Genomic DNA, 19,427 nt, shown 5'->3' on the forward strand with positions numbered 1-19,427 from the left:
TGAAATCATTGGCCACTTTAATAAATGGATCACTAGTCACTTTAATAATGCCACTTTAATAATGTTTACATATCTTGCATTACTCATCTCATATGTATATACTGTGTTTTATACCATCTATTACATCTTGGCTATGCCGCTCGGTCATCGCTCATCCATATATTTATATGTACATATTCTTATTGCATCCCTTTACTTAGATTTGTGTGTATTAGGTAGTTGTTGTGGAATTGTTAGATTACTTCTTAGATATTACTGAACTGTCGGAACTAGAAGCACAAGCATTTCGCTACACTCGCATTAACATCTGCTAACCATGTGTATGTGACCAATAAAATTTGATTTGATAGATTTGATTTTAAATGTAATATTTCAGTTTTTTATGTTTTATACATTTGCAAACATTTCTAAAAACCCATTTTTCGCTTTGTCATTATGGGGTATTGTGTGTAGACTGATGAGGAAAAAAAACAATTGAATCCATTTTCGAATAAGGCTGTAACGTAAGAAGATGTCTGAAAAGTCAAGGGGACTGAATACTTTTAGTCTCGGGCCTGACAACACCCATGCCAATATATCCTCCAAACACCGGCTTCTCTCACTTATTCAGACATTTGAATGTGTTATTTGGCAAAGTGTGTCCTTACCTCCGTGCCGTAGGGTAACCGTGAGATGACCTCCGGTGCCATCCAGTAGGGCGTGCCCACCAGAGACTTCCTCTTGGGCACCTCTTTGGACACTTGGGCACAGAAGCCAAAGTCTGACAGCTTGATCTGTGGGAACAAAACATATTTGGTTGATCATCTCAATGTGTTATCGATGGGAATTTTCGGAGCACTTTCGTACATGGGGAAACAAAAATCCCATATAAAATTTGAGTTTAAAAAAAAAATCTTAATTGATTTGAGCAGTATACATTATGGATGTGTGTTGCCTTTTTCTGAAAATATATTTAGGTACAGTATGAATATTTCACCATTTTCACAGATTGAACTCAACCTTTTCTTTCAATCGAAATCCTCTGTGTTTTTACCATTATATGGAACATTGACCTCTTGGGATGAAGAGGTTTTCATATAAGCCACTCTAATCCTGCTTCTATTATCCCTTAATTAGCCATCCATCACATTCCAGCAGCTCGTTAAGAGGCATTAGGCTGGCTTTAATTAATAAGGACTGGGTGCTAATTGATTATGATCTCCTCTCCTCTCTCTCAAGTCCTGCAGTCAGAGGCACTTGAGGAGTTCGTACTGCATCACTGGCAATAGCACAGAGGTAGAATATTGTGTGTGTGTAGGGCAGAGTTTAGTAACATTACATTGTAAGTAACATTGCATCATTTGACCTCATGTGAGAAACTGGGTGTTAGGGTCAGTGGCGTGTATTCATGGCTGCCAAGGGAAGACAGACCCCCACCCACCCCGAAAAAATAAAAAATAAAATAAACAATCTCTTTCGTCTCTCTGTGTTTCAGAATTTTCCTTCAATTCGCAAGAGGCTGAATGTACCTCACCAGAAAAGGCATCTGTACAAGCAAAACAGCGCCCCCTCTGTCTCGGTACGTGTAGGCTATCTGATGCTGTCTGATCAAAAAGAGTATGACATTGTTGCCGCCCATAGCATTGAATACAAGGGAAGCCAGCGAGCATTTAGCCTCCCTTGATGAGCTAAACTAAGTGAGCTCAAATGTGAATGGTCCAGGTGCACCAAAAAAAGTGTAAATCACATCGCATCGAGAGCATACTTCACTGACAGAAATTCGTTGTGCATCTCGTTGTGTTGTTGTCCTCCGGTGGCTAGCTAACTAGCTAAAATTGTCCCTTTCCTAAATTAGCCATGGATGAAGATAGGGATTTGGACTTGTGATTTTACTTAATTCTCCGTACTGGCCAATGATTATAATGACAATTCTGATCCAACCATAAATTCATACATTGTGCCCCTGGCCTGAGAGGATGGAAGTTCAATATGTACTGTAGCTAAATGTAGAAGGCTAATATTAACTAGCTAACTAGATTTTAAGCCAGGTTGCCTAGGACAACAAAAAATGTAAGTGTGTACTGTATGACAGAGTGATAGACCGTTCCGTCAACGTAAAAGAGAGGAGGCATTTTCATTTCTCTACAAGTAGGGTGAGTCAACATGTTTTTTCTACTTGAACGAAACCGCACGCACGCACACACTACACAGAAATCAGAACTATGAACACCCACATCATATTTAACTGACGTTATTGGACTAAATTGTTTGTGGTATCTTTTAGTTGTCACTGTATTAGACTAAACATAGGTGATTAGATGATGTTGAAATGTTGAAGTTGAAATGGGTCTGGAATAGTGGAGGTAGATCCTGTTTTCTTTGTGACTTGAGGTAACTCTCCGTGGTTCTAAATCAATTGTTGTTTAGTGGTGCGAAAATGTCGGAAACATTAGGTTGCTTGACCACGCTGTAGGTCATGTAACTGTTTGTTACGTGCAATACGCTTTGTGGATTTTACCAGACAGAGGTTGCTCTCTGGTTTTGTGATGAAACAAAAGGTGTGGATGAATATATTCTGCCACTGTGTCTTCTTATTGTCTTGGCCTTTAGGCTTATATATCACAAGGCATATGAACTAACAGGTTATAGAGCAAACAACACAATTATAACAACACGTAGGTTGTAATATGGCTTTTAGCTCTGGCTTGGCTTCCCCAGTGATTTTACCCACGCACCGCTACTGGTCAAGGTTAGTATGGAAAAAACATGTTTCTAACCAAAATACCGGCTTTAGCTGTGACCCAACAGGTACTGGGCACAACCCACCAGTCAAGCCAACATCTGGAAAACACTGTAGAGTCCCACAATGTTACAAGTTAGTTCTGTACATTATTTATGGGTCCAGAATCCACATTGTCTTACCCGTCCATCGCTGGTGAGGAGGATAGAATCACTCTTGATGTCTCTGTGGATGACTCCCTGCGTGTGGAGGTACGACAGAGCCCTCAACACCGACACACACACTGTGGCTATCTGCTCCTCGTTCATCCTGAAACACACACACGTGGGTAAAGATGGAGGTTAGGACACCGCCAAACACACACACTATAGCATATGCGTTCTTTCACAAAGTCCCTGTGACCGTAAAAATAAATATATACAGTGGGGGGAAAAAGTATTTGATCCCCTGCTGATTTTGTACGTTTGTCCACTGACAAAGAAAGGATCAGTCTATCATTTTAATGGCAGGTTTATTTGAACAGTGAGAGACAGAATAACAACAAAAAAATCCAGAAAAACGCATGTCAAAAATGTTATAAATTGATTTGCATTTTTATGAGGGAAATAAGTATTTGACCCCCTCTCAATCAGAAAGATTTCTGGCTCCCAGGTGTCTTTTTATACAGGTAACGAGCTGAGATTAGGAGCACACTCTTAAAGGGAGTGCTCCTAACCACAGCTTGTTACCTGTAAAAAAGACACATGTCCACAAAAGCAATCAATCAATCAGATTCCAAACTCTCCACCATGGCCAAGACCAAAGAGCTCTCCAAGGATGTCAGGGACAAGATTGTAGACGTACACAAGGCTGGAATGGGCTACAAGACCATCGCCAAGCAGCTTGGTGAGTAGGTGACAACATTTGGTGCGATTATTTGCAAATGGAAGAAACACAAAAGAACTGTCAATATCCCTCGGCCTGGGGCTCCATGCAAGATCTCACCTCGTGTAGTTACAATGATCATGAGAACGGTGAGGAATCAGCCCAGAACTACACAGGAGGATCTTGTCAATGATCTCAAGGCAGCTGGGACCATTGTCACCAAGAAAACAATTGGTATCACCCTACGCCACGAAGGACTGAAATCCTGCAGCGCCCGCAAGGTCCCCCTGCTCAAGAATACATATACAGGCCCGTCTGAAGTTTGCCAATGAACATCTGAATGATTCAGAGGACAACTGGTGAAAGTGTTGTGGTCAGATGAGACCAAAATGGAGCTCTTTGGCATCAACTCAACTCGCCGTGTTTGGAGGAGGAGGAATGCTGCCTATGACCCCAAGAACACCATCTCCACCGTCAAACATGGAGGTGGAAACATTATGCTTTGGGGGTGTTTTTCTACTAAGGGGACAGGACAACTTCACCGCATCATTTGACGGGGCCATGTACTGTCAAATCTTGGGTGAGAACCTCCTTCCCTCAGCCAGGGCATTGAAAATGGGTCGTGGATGGGTATTCCAGCATGACAATGACCCAAAACATACGACGGCCAAGGCAACAAAGGAGTAGCTCAAGAAGAAGCACATTAAGGTCCTGGAGTGGCCTAGCCAGTCTCCAGACCTTCATCCCATAGAAAATCTGTGGAGGGAGCTGAAGGTTCGAGTTGCCAAACGTCAGCCTCGAAACCTTAATGACTTGGAGAAGATCTGCAAAGAGGAGTGGGACAAAATCCCTCCTGAGATGTGTGCAAACCTGGTGGCCAACTAAAAGAAACGTCTGACCTCTGTGATTGCTAACAAGGGTTTTGCCACCAAGTACTAAGTCATGTTTTGCAGAGGGGTCAAATACTTATTTCCCTCATTAAAATGGAAATCATTTTATAACATTTTTGACATGCGTTTTTCAGGATTTTTTTGTTGTTATTCTGTCTCTCACTGTTCAAATAAACCTACCATTAAAATGATAGACTGATCATTTCTTTGTAAGTGGGCAAACGTACAAAATCAGCAGGGGATCAAATACTTTTTTCCCCCACTGTATATACCAGGAAGATTAGAACATCGTAGGAACATGAAGCTTATGGCAATAACCATGTAATGTGCACTAAGCTTAACAGTCGTGTGTGTGGTCCCATATGGGCTGGGGGGTAAACAGTACGTCTGGCTGATTCCACAGAACTCCACAGAACATTAACATGAAGCCCCAGCTGGCGAGAACCTCCCCCATCATCACACACACACACACACACACACACACACACACACACACACACACACACACACACACACACACACACACACACACACACACACACACACACACACACACACACACACACACACTCTCACACACATTGATCTGGTAATGGTACTACATTCTTATGTATTTTATTCCTCCTGTGTTGCTATTTGTATTAGAATATTTTTTGATGAACTCTGCATCGTTGGGAAGGGCTAATAAGGCACGGTAAAGGCACGGTACATCCGTTGTATTCAGCTCGTGACAAATATATATATATATATATATACATACTTTTTTTTTACCCACACACAAACACAGCTCTCATCTGCAGCCCCTCCAGCACTCTCCTCCCTTTATCTGTCTCACTCCACAGGAATCCATTGTCTTAGCAAGGAACAACTCGCAACACACACACACACACACACACACACACACACACACACACACACACCCACACACACACACACACACACACACACACACACACACACACACACACACACACACACACACTCACACACACACACACACACACTCACACACACTCATACACACATACTCTAGACTTCCCTCCCATCGTAGATTGTGCCAGGTTTTGTTGTCACACATGTATGCATTGAGAATTGCAAAACAATCTGGAAAATGGGAGGTTGATGTGTAGACAAAGGATATTCAATGTTTCACACACATACACCCACACACATACTTACACAAAAACACGTCCACAAACACAGACACCCGCACAAAACAAATCATTGCCGAGATTGTACATTATTTCAAACAGAGAATGAAAAAGAAAGTGTATTGTTTAATGAGGCTGTCAAAGTTGCCAAGGGCATCGCATGCGCACGCGCGCGCACACACACACACACACACACACACACACACACACACACACACACACACACACACACACACACACACACACACACACACACACACACACACACACACACACACACACACACACACACACACAAGCTCCATCAGCTGATTCTATGTAAAGTACAGTACAGCCACGACACATACTAGTGAGGATAATTGAACTTTGTTGCTAATTGAAATGGCTGAGGAACAGGAACACGACACAGATATAGGCCATTCTGGCATTGGTACATTGTGTGTGTTGGCAGACACTCAGGGAGAGAAGTGGGGGGGGGGGGGGAGAGAGAGAGAGAGAGAGAGAGAGAGAGAGAGAGAGAGAGAACTGGGAGGGGGGTACTCACCTGCAGTGGGACTGTTTGTGTGCGTGTTCTCCTATTCAGCTCTACACAGTGAGCAGTCATTTACGCAACAAAAGAGTGGACTGAAATAGATTTTTATAATTCACCTGACCTAACAGATGTGAATTCTATGACTGAAACGTGTTGCCGACAGTCATTTGACGGCTATTAACAGTGTTAATGACACAAATACATGTGCATCTTTGAACTAAGAGCAATAAACGGTAAGGTATATGGTTGTTATTACACATGAACTATAATGTCTAACTGCTAATCCCCCTCTGGTTAAAAAAAATCTATCAGGATTTGTTTGTGTTAGTAGGTACACGTATATTGAATATCTTCCTATTATCAACACAATTCCTTAGTAAATAGGATCCATAGTAAATAGGATCCTTAGTAAATAGGACCATTAGTAAAGAGGATCCTTAGTAAATAAGATCCTTAGTAAATAGGACCCTTAGTAAATAGGATCCTTAGTAAATAGGGCCCTTAGTAAATAGGATCCTCAGTAAATAGGACCCTAAGTAAATAGGACCCTTAGTAAATAGGATCCTTAGTAAATAAGATGCTTAGTAAATAGGATCCTTAGTAAATAGGATCCTTAGTAAATAGGGCCCTTAGTAACTAGGATCCTTAGTAAATAGGACCCTTAGTAAATAGGATCCTTAGTAAATAGGGCCCTTAGTAAATAGGACCCTTAGTAAATAGGATCCTTAGTAAATAGGGCCCTTAGTAAATAGGATCCTTAGTAAATAGGGCCCTTAGTAAATAGGATCCTTAGTAAATAGGATCCTTAGTAAATAGGGCCCTTAGTAAATAGGATCCTTAGTAAATAGGGCCCTTAGTAAATAGGATCCTTAGTAAATAGGGCCTTTAGTAAATAGGATCCTTAGTAAATAGGGCCCTTAGTAAATAGGACCCTGGCGTGCACACACCCAACAAAGATTATCCAAACAGCTGTGTCGGAGAGAGGGATGAGACAGGGAGGTAAAAGAGGGATTCACATCTTCTCACACAACTAATGAAGACTCTTCTCTCCATCTCACGACTTCACGCTGACAGGGACGCCACTGCGTCCTCACGCAACCGTGTTATTAGCGCCCGACACGGCAGCAAACAACACCGACACGCACACTGACACACGCCAGGCAAATGACTGTAATTAAAAGACCAAGGACACAATGGGTGTTCATCTAAACGACGAGGCGTTGAGAGGTTTAGGAGAAGACGCTGAAACAACAGAGGAAAGAAAGATCTAGAAGTTTGAGTATAACAACTAAAACTCCCGAAACCAGATCCATTGGGAGTTATTGAGGAGTTCTGTTTCGCTGTTTCAGTTCCTGAGAGCGGGACAACAATCCAAATCCTCTTTGTTCAGACACAGTGAATTGAAGAGTCATGTTAGCGCCACAAGCTAACGCTTAGGTAGCCATTAGGAGAGAGGTGAATGGATGAGCGGCAGATGATTGGTTACCTCGTGTGAGTGACAATGTCCGTCAGGGCCCCGCCCTCCAGGAACTCCATAACGACCCAGAGCTCGTCTCCAACCAGGTAGCTGTTGTACATATCAACCACGTTCTCATGGTGATAGTCCCTCATGATCACCACCTAGAAACAAACAAAACAACAAACACAGGTTACATCACAGATAGAAAATATACAGTTGAAGTCGGAAGTTTACATACACCTTAGCCAAATACATTTAAACTCAGTCTTTCACAATTCCTGACATTTAATCCAAGTACAAATTTCCTGTCTTGGTACAGTTAGGATCACCGCTCTATTTTAAGAATGTGAAATGTCAGAATAATAGTAGAGAGAATGATTTATTTCAGCTTTTATTTCTTTCATCACATTCCCAGTGGATCAGAAGTTTACATACATTCAATTAGTATTTGGTAGCATTGCCTTTAAATTGCTTAACTTGGGTCAAATGTTTTGGGAAGCCTTCCACGAGCTTCCCACAATAAGTTGGGTGAATTTTGACCCATTCCTCCTGACAGAGCTGGTGTAACTGAGTCAGGTTTGTAGGCCTCCTTGCTCGCACATGCTTTTTCAGTTCTGCCCACACATTTTCTAAAGAATTGAGGTCAGGGCTTTGTGATGGCCACTCCAATACCTTGACTTTGTTGTCCTTAAGCCATTTTGCCACAACTTTGGAAGTATGCTTGGGGTCATTGTCCATTTGGAAGACCCATTTGCGACCAAGCTTTAACTTCCTGACTGATGTCTTGAGATGTTCCTTCAATATATCCACATAACGTTTCTTCCTCATGATGCCATCTATTTTGTGAAGTGCACCAGTCCCTCCTGCAGCAAAACACCCCCACAACATGATGCTGCCACCCCCGTGCTTCACGGTTGGGATGGTGTTCTTCGGCTTGCAAGTCTCCCCCTTTTTCCTCCAAACATGACAATGGTCATTATGGCCAAACAGTTCTATTTTTGTTCCATCAGACCAGAGGACATTTCTCCAAAAAGTACGATCTTTGTCCCCATGTGCAGTTGCAAACCGTAGTTGACACAACATCAACGGAAGGTGGCGCCCCTCCTCGCCCAAGTGGCGCTCGGCGGTCGTCGTCGCCTGCCTACTAGCTGCCACCGATCCTCTTTTATTTTCTGTTGGTTAGGTCTAGTTTAGTTGGCACCTGTTTAGTATTAGTTTATTAGTGGGGGAGGGTATTTAGTCGTTCTGTGTAGGTTGTGCTGTGTGCGTGATTATTTGTTGTCAGGTGTTTGTTCAGAGGTACAGGTGTTTTTCCCTCTGCCTGTGGGTTTTGGTGCAGCGTGTTTTGGGGTGCGTCCCTAAGCTGCGTGCGGGCTGTTTGTTTTGGGCATTTGTTTTGCCTTGCCCTGCCTTACCCGTTTTCTGGGCTACGTGTGGTTATTATTAAAATTATGTGTGTACAGGGACTTGTGTCTCCTGCACCTGACTTCGACCCTCCTGCTTCCTAGTGCACACTGACAGTAGTCTGGATTTTTTATGGCGGTTTTGGTGCAGTGGCTTCTTCCTTACTCAGCGGCCTTTCAGGTTATGTAGATATAGGACTCATTTTACTGTGGATATAGATACTTTTGTACCTGTTTCCTCCAGCATCTTCACAAGGTCCTTTGCTGTTGTTCTGGGATTGATTTGCATTTTTCGCACCACAGTAGGTTAATCTCTTGGAGACAGAACACGTCTCCTTCCTGAGCGGTATGACGGCTGCCTGGTCCCATGGTATTTATACTTGCATACTATTGTTTGTACAAATGAACGTGGTACCTTCAGGCATTTGGAAATTGTTCCCAAGGATGAACCAGACTTGTGGAGGTCTACAATTTTTCTTCTGAGGTCTTGGCTGATTTCTTTTCATTTTCCCATGATGTCAAGCAAAGAGGCACTGAGTTTGAAGGTAGGCCTTGAAATACAGCCACAGGTACACCTCCAATAGACTGAAATTATGTCATTTAGCCTATCAGAAGCTTCTAAAGCCATGACATTTTCTGCAATTTTCCAAGCTGTTTAAAGGCACAGTCAACATAGTATATGTAAACTTCTGACCCACTGGAATTGTGATACAGTGAATTATAAGTGAAATAATCTGTCTGTAAACAATTGTTGGAAAAATTACTTTTGTCATGCACAAAGTAAATGTCCTAACCGACTAGTTTGTTAACAAGAAATTTGTGGAGTGGTTGAAAAACGAGTTTTAATGACTCCAACCTAAATGTATGCAAACTTCAACTGTGTCAGTAGTGTGACAAAGTTGTCCTTGCTGTGCACCAGAGGTTAAAAATCAAAAGGACTGGTTCTTTCCAAAAATGTCTGATATGTATTTAAGAACACAGGTAAAACTTGGATGCTAAAAGTAGACAATGTAAAAAAGAAAAAATCTATGAAACAGACAGCATGGCTACCTTACTTGTGGCATTCCCACAAACCACAGCCTATACAGTACCTACCTGAATCCCAAACAATCAAGAACAAGTGTGGCCAATCAATTCTAAATGTCCGCCACCAAGAATAGGGTGTGATTGGCAGATGTCTTTACTGTGTGGATATGATTATGAATCGTGCAATGAAACTGGGCCCGGTTAGAACAGTGAAACATACAACATTGAAATACTAAAAAAGTTTGAAGGATTATAAGTGTCCAGTGAAGATGTCATCCTCAAGTAGACAGGAATTCTAGTTTGAATCGCATCGCAAATGGTCCACCATTTGACATACGACCAGCTCTGATAAGCTTTATCAAACTTTCTAGTTTCACAATGGTGTTGATTGCCTGCCTAGAAATAAACTAACGCTGCTAAACTAGCTAGCTAACTCAACCACACTTTGCCTGCATCATGTTCAGCTTTACCTAGATATCGTCACGTCTATTGATGAATTGGTAACTGGCTAATTATGAAGCTTGAAAGCAAATGATGTAGGCTACAGTGCCCTCCAAGTATTGAACACAGATCAGTTGTTCTTTTTGCAGTAGGCTATTCCAAAAACTTGGATTTGAGATTCAATTTGAATGAATGAGTTTAGTACATAATGCTTTATTATTTTGGGGTACTTGTAAGCATATTTTTTTACATTCTAGTCCTAACCAGATTTAGGTTGAATCTAAATGTCAATGTCTACATTATATGCTGGAATTAAAGATAAGAATAGCAGGTAGCCTATATCAATAATCCTCTTTATCACAAATTAAATGAATGTATTTGCAATCTTTTTTGCTAATTTGGTTGTTGCCATGGAAGCTTAATGAAAAGGGATTAGATTGGGGCGCTAATAGGATAACATTAAGCTTCAATATTGCACGCCCACACACACACACACACACACACACACACACACACACACACACACACACACACACACACACACACACACACACACACACTAGTATTATTATTAATCATTGATGTGGGTGCGAAGATATGTAAGGACAAGATACTTGATGTCTCTTGTTAACATACTGTAAGTCATGCCACCCACTTAATTCAAACAGAAATCCCTTCATGACATAAATACTGTGGCTGACTACTGAGTAACAGCTCTACTGTCTTGCTATATAGCAGGCAGGGATGATACAGTAGGGTAGAGATAAAAGGCTTGGCTCACCTCTTTCCAGATCCAAAATAATGTTAGCTTGTTGCCTTGGCAACATCTAAATCAGGTTCCCTAACATACTGCTCTGATCAAAACATCTGAGGGACAGAAAATACTCGTATGTGAGGTAGCCTAATCTGAGAGACTAAAAAGCGTGCTTTATAATTTGACAATTTTGACTGTTGAAATTCCGCTTTCTTATGTAAAACTTTTGAGTCTATTAAAGAAAAATAATACAGTACCAAAATTGCTTGGTATCTACTGGGACAAACAACCCTTGACCCCTAACCCTTCACCTCATTGAAGAGCAGTTCTCTCCTCTGCTGTTTCCTCAAGTCCATCTTCTTGACGGCCACCTGCTTTCCACTATGCTTCTCGCTGGCGATGCACACGATGCCCGTCGAGCCCTCGCCAATCTTTATGAAACTCTCCAGGTACTCCCTGGGGTCACCTGGGGTCAGAGACAGACAGATCTTCAATGTCTGCTACTCCCAGCAAGATACTTCATCTACGAAGCGTCTGTACATTATCTACAAACTAGCACAATAACGTCTCTGCCTAGCTACTGTATATTTCAACTCCTGTGATTTGGGATGTACTTGTATTTCTTTCTTAGGCTCCTCTGTATTTACCTGGGTTGACGACGAGCTGCAAGGCAGCCCTGAACTGTTCGTGGGAGACCCTGGAGGGCTGGGCATCTGAACTGGAGCCCCAGGAGGGAGGGGGGTAGGCCCCCGGTGGGATGTAGGGGGACGATGGCTGGGAGTATGCCCCCTGGAGGAGGAAGGAGAGAACCGGTTAATACACCTCGACTGCATTGTCGGTGGTGATCTTTGCAGTGACACACCTGCTTCTCTGAGAGTCACACGTACTTGTAGATCAAAATCTTTTTAGATCATAAAAAGAGATACGCATGCAGTCATGCAAACAAGCACGTACGCTTGCACACGGTAGACCCACCTGTGGAGTGTATGGCGGGCTGGGCTGTGAGGGTGGGTGGTGGTAGGGGGAGGGTTTGTAGTGGTGGAACACAGGGGGATACTGGAGTCCGGGGGGGTAGCCAGAGGGCTTGCTGTGGCTTTGAGGTAGTTTGAGGGGCCCGCGGGGGTATGTGTCAGACCCTGGGACCTGGGGACTCGCGTCCCAAGACGACTGGTCGTAATCACCCTGCGAGAGACGGAAGACAGACAGAGAGTGTTAGAAACACAGCGAATACCCTGAAAACCTAAGCTATTTAAGATAGATTGACTAATATTAAAATAATAAGCTAATAGAACGATAGCCGACTCAAAAGTGCGATTTGTATAAGTGTAAACCCCGTTTAAGCTTGGTCGCCACACAACACATAGGAAAGACAACCTCCTTACTTGCATTATGAATATAAAACTATCAGAGATATTTCTCTCCCTCATCAGTCTCTGTTAATTGTGACATATCAGCTCCTGTCCCTGTGACCTGAGTAGGTACATTACCCCTGGACAGGTGTAACGGAGGGCGTTTAGTCGAAGGGACAGGGGGCTATACTTTATCATTAATACCCCACACAGACCCAAACAATGTTCCTCCAATACCCCATCCATCATACAGATGCTTTTAGGCCAGGGAACCCCCAGATCTGGGGCAACGCTCCACATCGTTTCCCTCCTTAGTCTCGTTTACAGTACCTGTTAGATTATATTCCTACGGTAAACTGTATTGGGAGGGTGGTTGCAGGGTTTTGCTCCAGCCACACAGTAACAATCAAGACTTTGAGTAGAATAATCAGGTTTGCAGCGGCTCAGTTCGAACAAAACCTGATTGTCCATCTTTGCTCTATTCGGTCTCTCTCGCTCTTTCCCTCTCTTTCCCTCTCTCTCAAATTCAAATTCAGATTGATTTATTGGCATGGAATACAATTTGTAGATATTGCCAAAGCAGTATAGTGGTACAGCATTTCAGTAAATAAAGTACATGTCACGACTTCCACCGAAGTCGTTTCCTCTCCTTGTTCGGGCAGTGTTCGGCGGTCGGCGTCACCGGTCTTCGAGCCATCGTCGATCCACTTTTCATTTTCCATTTGTTTTGTCTTGTTTTCTTACACACCTGGTTTCCATTTCCCTCATTAATTGTTGTGTATTTAACCCTCTATCCCCCCATGTCCTTGTGTGGAATTGTTTGTTTGTAAGTGCTTGTACTCTATGTAACTGGTGTGCGTCGGGTTTTGTACCCATGTAGGTTATTTTGTATTGCCGTGGGTATTGTGTTAAACTGCTCCAGCTATTACCTATTTCTGCTCTCCTGCGTCTGACTTCACTGCCACCAGTTACGCAACCCTTACAGAATTCCACATCAGTGCATTGAGTCAGCATGAGCAGGTGCCCCTGGTATAAGGGTCGAGGAGTGCGTCCTGGAGCAAGAGGCGATGATCCACCATCTCGCCACCACCTTGGACCGCGTTGTCCAAATCAAGGAACGCTGGGAGAGACAGGGAGTTCCTCCAGCGCCTCCTCCAGCACAGCAGGGGCCTCCACTACTCACTCCCCCTGCAGCCGGTTCCAGTGGGATTTGCCTCACCCTCCCCGGGGAGTACGATGGGACGGCTGCCCGCTGCCAGGGGTTCCTACTGCAGTTGGATTTATACCTGGCAACCGTCCACCCGGCTCCTTCGGGCCGTGAGAGGGTGTCCACCCTCGTCTCATGCCTCTCGGGGAAAGCCCTGGAGTGGGCCAACGCCGTGTGGGTGGAAGGAGATGCGATGTTGGACCACTTTGAGGAGTTCACCCGCCGTTTCCGGGCAGTCTTCGACCACCCGCCCGAGGGCAGAGCGGCGGGTGAACGTCTTTTCCACCTACGGCAGGGGACGAGGAGTGCACAGGAGTTTGCTTTGGACTTTCGGACCCTGGCCTCCGGAGCGGGATGGAACGACAGGGCCCTGATCGACCACTATCGCTGCAGTTTGCGCGAGGACGTCCGTCGAGAGTTGGCCTGCAGGGATACCACCCTTACCTTCGACCAGCTGGTGGACCTGTCAATTCGGCTGGATAACCTGCTGGCTACCCGCGGACGTCCAGATCGGGGTCTGTTGGTTCCATCCCCCAGCACCACCGCTCCGATGCCCATGGAGTTGGGAGGTGCTGCGCTCAGAGGTCACACTGCTGGTCGGTGCCGGGTTGGTTCCTCTGGGGGTCGAGGCAGCAGGCAGGGCACTCTGGCGTCACCCCAGGTGAGAAAGCGCCATTCTCACCCAGAGCCCTCTGTTGCACACATGTTTTTGTTCGTCACTTTTCCTGAGTTTTCCCCGCATTCCCAGCATAAGGCGCTCGTCGATTCAGGCGCGGCTGGGAATATTATTGACAGTTCATTTGCCTATAGTTTAGGGATCCCCATTGTTCCTGTGGCTACACCCTTCCCAGTTCATGCCTTAGATAGTCGACCATTAGGGTCAGTGTTGATTAGGGAGGCCACCGCTCCTCTGGGCATGATGACGCAGGGGGGGTCACACGGAGAGAATCAGTCTCTTTCTCATTGACTCTCCTGCGTTTCCCGTGGTGCTAGGCCTACCCTGGTTAGCTTGTCATGACCCCACTGTTTCATGGCTACGGAGGGCTCTCACGGTATGGTTGCAAGAGTGTTCGGTGAGGTGTTTAGGGGTTTCCGTAGGTACTACTACGGTGGAAAATCCAGACCAGGTCTCCACCATGCGCATTCCCCCCGAATATGCCGATTTGGCTCTCGCCTTCTCCAAAAGGAAGCACAGCTCCCGCTCAGCCCAGTCAAAACTGTTCGCTACTCTGGCACCCCAATGGTGGAACAAGCTCCCTCACGACGCCAGGACAGCGGAGTCAATCACCACCTTCCGGAGACACCTGAAACACCACCTCTTTAAGGAATACCTGGGATAGGATAAAGTAATCCTTCTACCCCCCCCCCCCCCCCCCCCCCCCCGAAAGATTTAGATGCACTATTGTAAAGTGGTTGTTCCACTGGATATCTTAAGGTGAATGCACCAATTTGTAAGTCGCTCTGGATAAGAGCGTCTGCTAAATGACTTAAATGTAAATGTAACTCAATTACCACCCCATTGACGGGGGGATTGTGCGATACATCTCCTGGTAGACGCTGCACTTCCCAGGAGTCACGTCTATCCTCTGTCACAGGCGGAGACGGTGGCTATGGAATCATATGTCTCCGAATCCCTGCGTCAGGTGTACATTCGGTCCTCCACTTCCCCCGCCTCCTCGAGTTTCTTTTTTTGTGAAGAAGAAGGAGGGAGGTCTGCGCCCGTGTTTTGATTATCGTGGTCTTAATCAGATAACTGTGAGGTACAGTAACCCGCTACCTCTTATTGCCACGGCGAATGAGTCAATGCATGGGGCGAGCTTCTTCACCAAACTTGATCTCAGGAGTGCTTACAAGCTGGTACGTATCAGGGAGGGAGACGAGTGGAAGACGGCATTCAGTACGACCTCAGGGCATTATGAGTACCTCGTCATGTCGTACGGGTTGATGAATGCTCCATCAGTCTTCCAAGCCTTTGAAGACGAGATTTTCAGGGACCTGCACAGGCAGGGTGTAGTGGTGTATATTGATGACATTCTGAAATACTCCGCTACACGCGCCGAGCATGTGTCCCTGGTGCGCAAGGTGCTTGGTCGACTGTTGGAGCATGACCTGTACGCCAAGGCTGAGAAATGTATGTTCTTCCAACAGTCTGTCTCCTTCTTAGGGTACCGCATTTCCACCTCAGGGGTGGAGATGGAGAGTGACCGCATCTCAGCCGTGCGTAATTGGCTGACTCCCACCACGGTAAAGGAGGTGCAGCGGTTTCTAGGGTTTGCCAATTACTACTGGAGGTTTATCCGGGGTTTTGGTCAGGTTGCGGCTCCCATTACCTCACTGCTGAAGGGGGGGGACCAGTACGTTTGCAGTGGTCGGCTGAGGCGGACAGGGCCTTTGGTCACCTGAGGGCTCTGTTTACCTCGGCTCCCGTGCTGGCCCTTCCGGATCCCTCTTTGGCATTCATAGTGGAGGTGGACGCGTCCGAGGCTGGGATAGGAGCCGTGCTCTCTCAGCGCTCGGGTACGCCAACCGAAACTCCGCCCCTGTGCCTTCTTCTCGAGGAAGCTCAGCCCGGCGGAGCGAAACTATGACGTGGGGGACCGGGAGCTGTTGGCTGTCGACAAGGCTTTGAAGGCGTGGAGACATTGGCTTGAGGGGGCTAAACACCCTTTTCTCATCTGGACCGACCACCGCAATCTGGAGTACATCCGGGCGGCGAGGAGACTGAATCCTCGCCAGGCAAGGTGGGCCAAGTTTTTCACCCGTTTCGTTTTCACCCTTTCTTACAGACCAGGTTCCCAGAACTGTAAGGCAGACGCACTGTCCCGGCTGTATGACACAGAAGAGTGGCCCATGGATCCCACCCCCATACTCCCGGCCTCCTGCGTGGTGGCGCCGGTGATGTGGGAGCTGGACGCGGACATTGAGCAGGCGTTGCGTGCAGAGCCCGCTCCCCTCCAGTGTTCCGCTGGGCGTCTGTACGTTCCGTCTGCTGTCCATGACCGGCTGATCTATTGGGCCCACACGTCACCCTCCTCTGGTCATCCAGGCATTGGTCGGACGGTGCGCTGTCTGAGTGGGAAGTACTGGTGGCCCACTTTGGCTAAGGACGTGAGGGTGTATGTTTCCTCCTGCTTGGTGTGCGCCCAATGTAAGGCTCCTAGGCACCTGCCCAGAGGTAAGCTACACCCCATACCCGTTCCACAGCGGCCATGGTCACACCTGTCGATCGATTTCCTGCTCGATCTTCCCCCATCACAGGGAAACACCACGATCCTGGTTGTTGTGGATCGTTTCTCTAAGTCCTGCCGTCTCCTCCCGCTGCCCGGTCTCCCTACGGCCCTACAGACTGCGGAGGCCTTGTTTACACACGTCTTCCGGCACTACGGGGTGCCTGAGGACATAGTGTCTGATCGGGGTCCCCAGTTCACTTCGAGGGTCTGGAGGGCGTTCATGGAAGGTCTGGGGGTCTCGATCAGCCTTACCTCGGGTTTTCACCCCGAGAGTAATGGGCAGGTGGAGAGAGTAAACCAGGATGTGGGTAGGTTTCTGAGGTCTTATTGCCAGGACCGGCCGGGGGAGTGGGCAGCGTTTGTGCCCTGGGCAGAGATGGCCGAGAACTCGCTCCGCCACTCCTCCACTAACCTCTCCCCCTTCCAGTGCGTACTGGGGTATCAGCCGGTTCTGGCTCCTTGGCATCAGAGTCAGACGGAGGCTCCTGCGGTGGACGACTGGTTCCGGCGCGCCGAGGAAACATGGGTTCACCTTCAGCGCGCCGTGCTGCGCCAGAAAGCCGGTGCAGACCGTCACCGCAGTGAGACCACGGTGTTCACACCGGGGGACCGGGTCTGGCTCTTGACCTGAAACCTGCCCCTCCGCCTGCCCTGCCGGAAGCTGGGTCCGCGGTTTGTGGGGCATTTAAAGTCCTGAGGAGACTGAACGAGGTGAGTTACAGGTTACAACTTCCCCCAGATTACCGTATTAACCCCTCATTCCATGTGTCTCTCCTCAGGTCGGTGGTGGCTGGCCCGCTCCAGGAGTCCGAGGTGCGGGAGGTTCCTCCGCCCCCTCTGGACATCGAGGGGGCCCCGGCGTACTCCGTTTGATCCATACTGAATTCGAGACGTCGGGTGAGGGGCCTTCAGTACCTCGTGGACTGGGAGGGGTACGGTCCGAAGGAGAGATGCTTGGTTCCGGTGGAGGACGTGTTGGAGCCTTCAATGCTGTGGGAGTTCCACCGTCTCCATCCGGATCGCCCTGCACCTCGCCCTCCGGGTTGTCCCCGAGGCCGGTGTTGGCGCGCTACTGGAGCCAAGGGGGGGTACTGTCACGACTTCCACCGAAGTCGTTTCCTCTCCTTGTTCGGGCAGTGTTCGGCGGTCGGCGTCACCGGTCTTCGAGCCATCGTCGATCCACTTTTCATTTTCCATTTGTTTTGTCTTGTTTTCTTACACACCTGGTTTCCATTTCCCTCATTAATTGTTGTGTATTTAACCCTCTGTTCCCCCCATGTCCTTGTGTGGAATTGTTTGTTTGTAAGTGCTTGTACTCTATGTTACTGGTGCACGTCGGGTTTTTTACCCATGTAGGTTCTTTTGTATTGCCGTGGGTTTTGTATTAAACTGCTCCGGCTATTACCTATTTCTGCTTTCCTGCGTCTGACTTCAATGCCACCAGTTCCGCAACCCTTACAGTACAATGCAATGAGGATATTGAAATTTCTGTTAATTTCAGTAGTAATAGTAATAATAGTACATATAATCATGTGTACACTACTGCGGTTCTATTGTGTAATCTTTGGTCGAATACATTTAATTAAATAAAAAGAAGATTATAAAATAAAAAGAAAGAAAGGCTAATAAATAAACAACAATGTACATGGATGATGGTTACACTATGTTTTACTTGTAAGTTATATACAATGTAAATACTGTACTTCAGGGAATGAATGGTCATGGGATGTCCCTCAGGCTATGGCAATCATATACATATCTGGCAGTAATATTATTGGTTTCTCCCTCACCCAGAATAATTCCCAGCTTTATGTCATTAGTAAATGCACAGAAGTTGGGAATCTATTGAGATATTTTCTTGAACATATATTCTCTGATTTGTGAGTATTTCTCACAGTAGAGGAAAAACTGCATCCCTGTCTCTCTCTCCCTCCCTCTCTCTTTCTCTCCCTCTCTCTCTCTCTCTCTCTCTCTCTCTCTCTCTCTCTGTGCTGGGGTGGTTTAAAGCTGTTTCTCCATGTCCTAGGTGGGTGGTGATGAGTCATAAATCTAGCTTGGAGAGAGGTGACAAAGGGACACTTCTCTCCCTGACACTAAACATTATGCATTGTGAGTGGGACCTTGCATTCTGCCTTCTGCATGAGAGGAATCACAAACAGAAAGCAAGAGTATGGTGTGTGTGTGTGTGTGTGTGTGTGTGTGTGTGTGTGTGTGTGTGTGTGTGTGTGTGTGTGTGTGTGTGTGTGTGTGTGTGTGTGTGTGTGTGTGTGTGTGTGTGTGTTTGTGTGTGTGTCAGTCACTGAGTCCCCCTTGTTCCCGCCCTTCAGCTTTACTCTACCAGGTAGTACATCTAGAGGTGTTTTATGGCATCACGACTCACCAGTGACCCCGTATACATGTGA

General features: G+C 46.2%; 1 protein-coding gene across 5 annotated transcripts in view; it reads right to left on the reverse strand.

Moving 5' to 3' along the window:
• Positions 1–19,427, reverse strand: part of LOC115174486 (serine/threonine-protein kinase PAK 5) — a 126,573-nt gene that overhangs the window by 4,641 nt on the left and 102,505 nt on the right. For all 5 annotated transcript variants that reach the window (XM_029733051.1, XM_029733052.1, XM_029733053.1 and 2 more), the window contains 6 exons: positions 12,215–12,421; positions 11,887–12,028; positions 11,551–11,705; positions 7,643–7,776; positions 2,902–3,028; positions 648–773 (listed from right to left, as the gene is read on the reverse strand). In XM_029733051.1, coding sequence (XP_029588911.1) covers positions 648–773; positions 2,902–3,028; positions 7,643–7,776; positions 11,551–11,705; positions 11,887–12,028; positions 12,215–12,421 — 891 coding nt within the window. The remainder of the gene's footprint in view (positions 1–647; positions 774–2,901; positions 3,029–7,642; positions 7,777–11,550; positions 11,706–11,886; positions 12,029–12,214; positions 12,422–19,427) is intronic.

The sequence above is a fragment of the Salmo trutta genome, chromosome 35 (genome assembly GCF_901001165.1).
Source record: "Salmo trutta chromosome 35, fSalTru1.1, whole genome shotgun sequence".
In the NCBI taxonomy this organism is placed as follows: Eukaryota; Metazoa; Chordata; class Actinopteri; order Salmoniformes; family Salmonidae; genus Salmo; species Salmo trutta.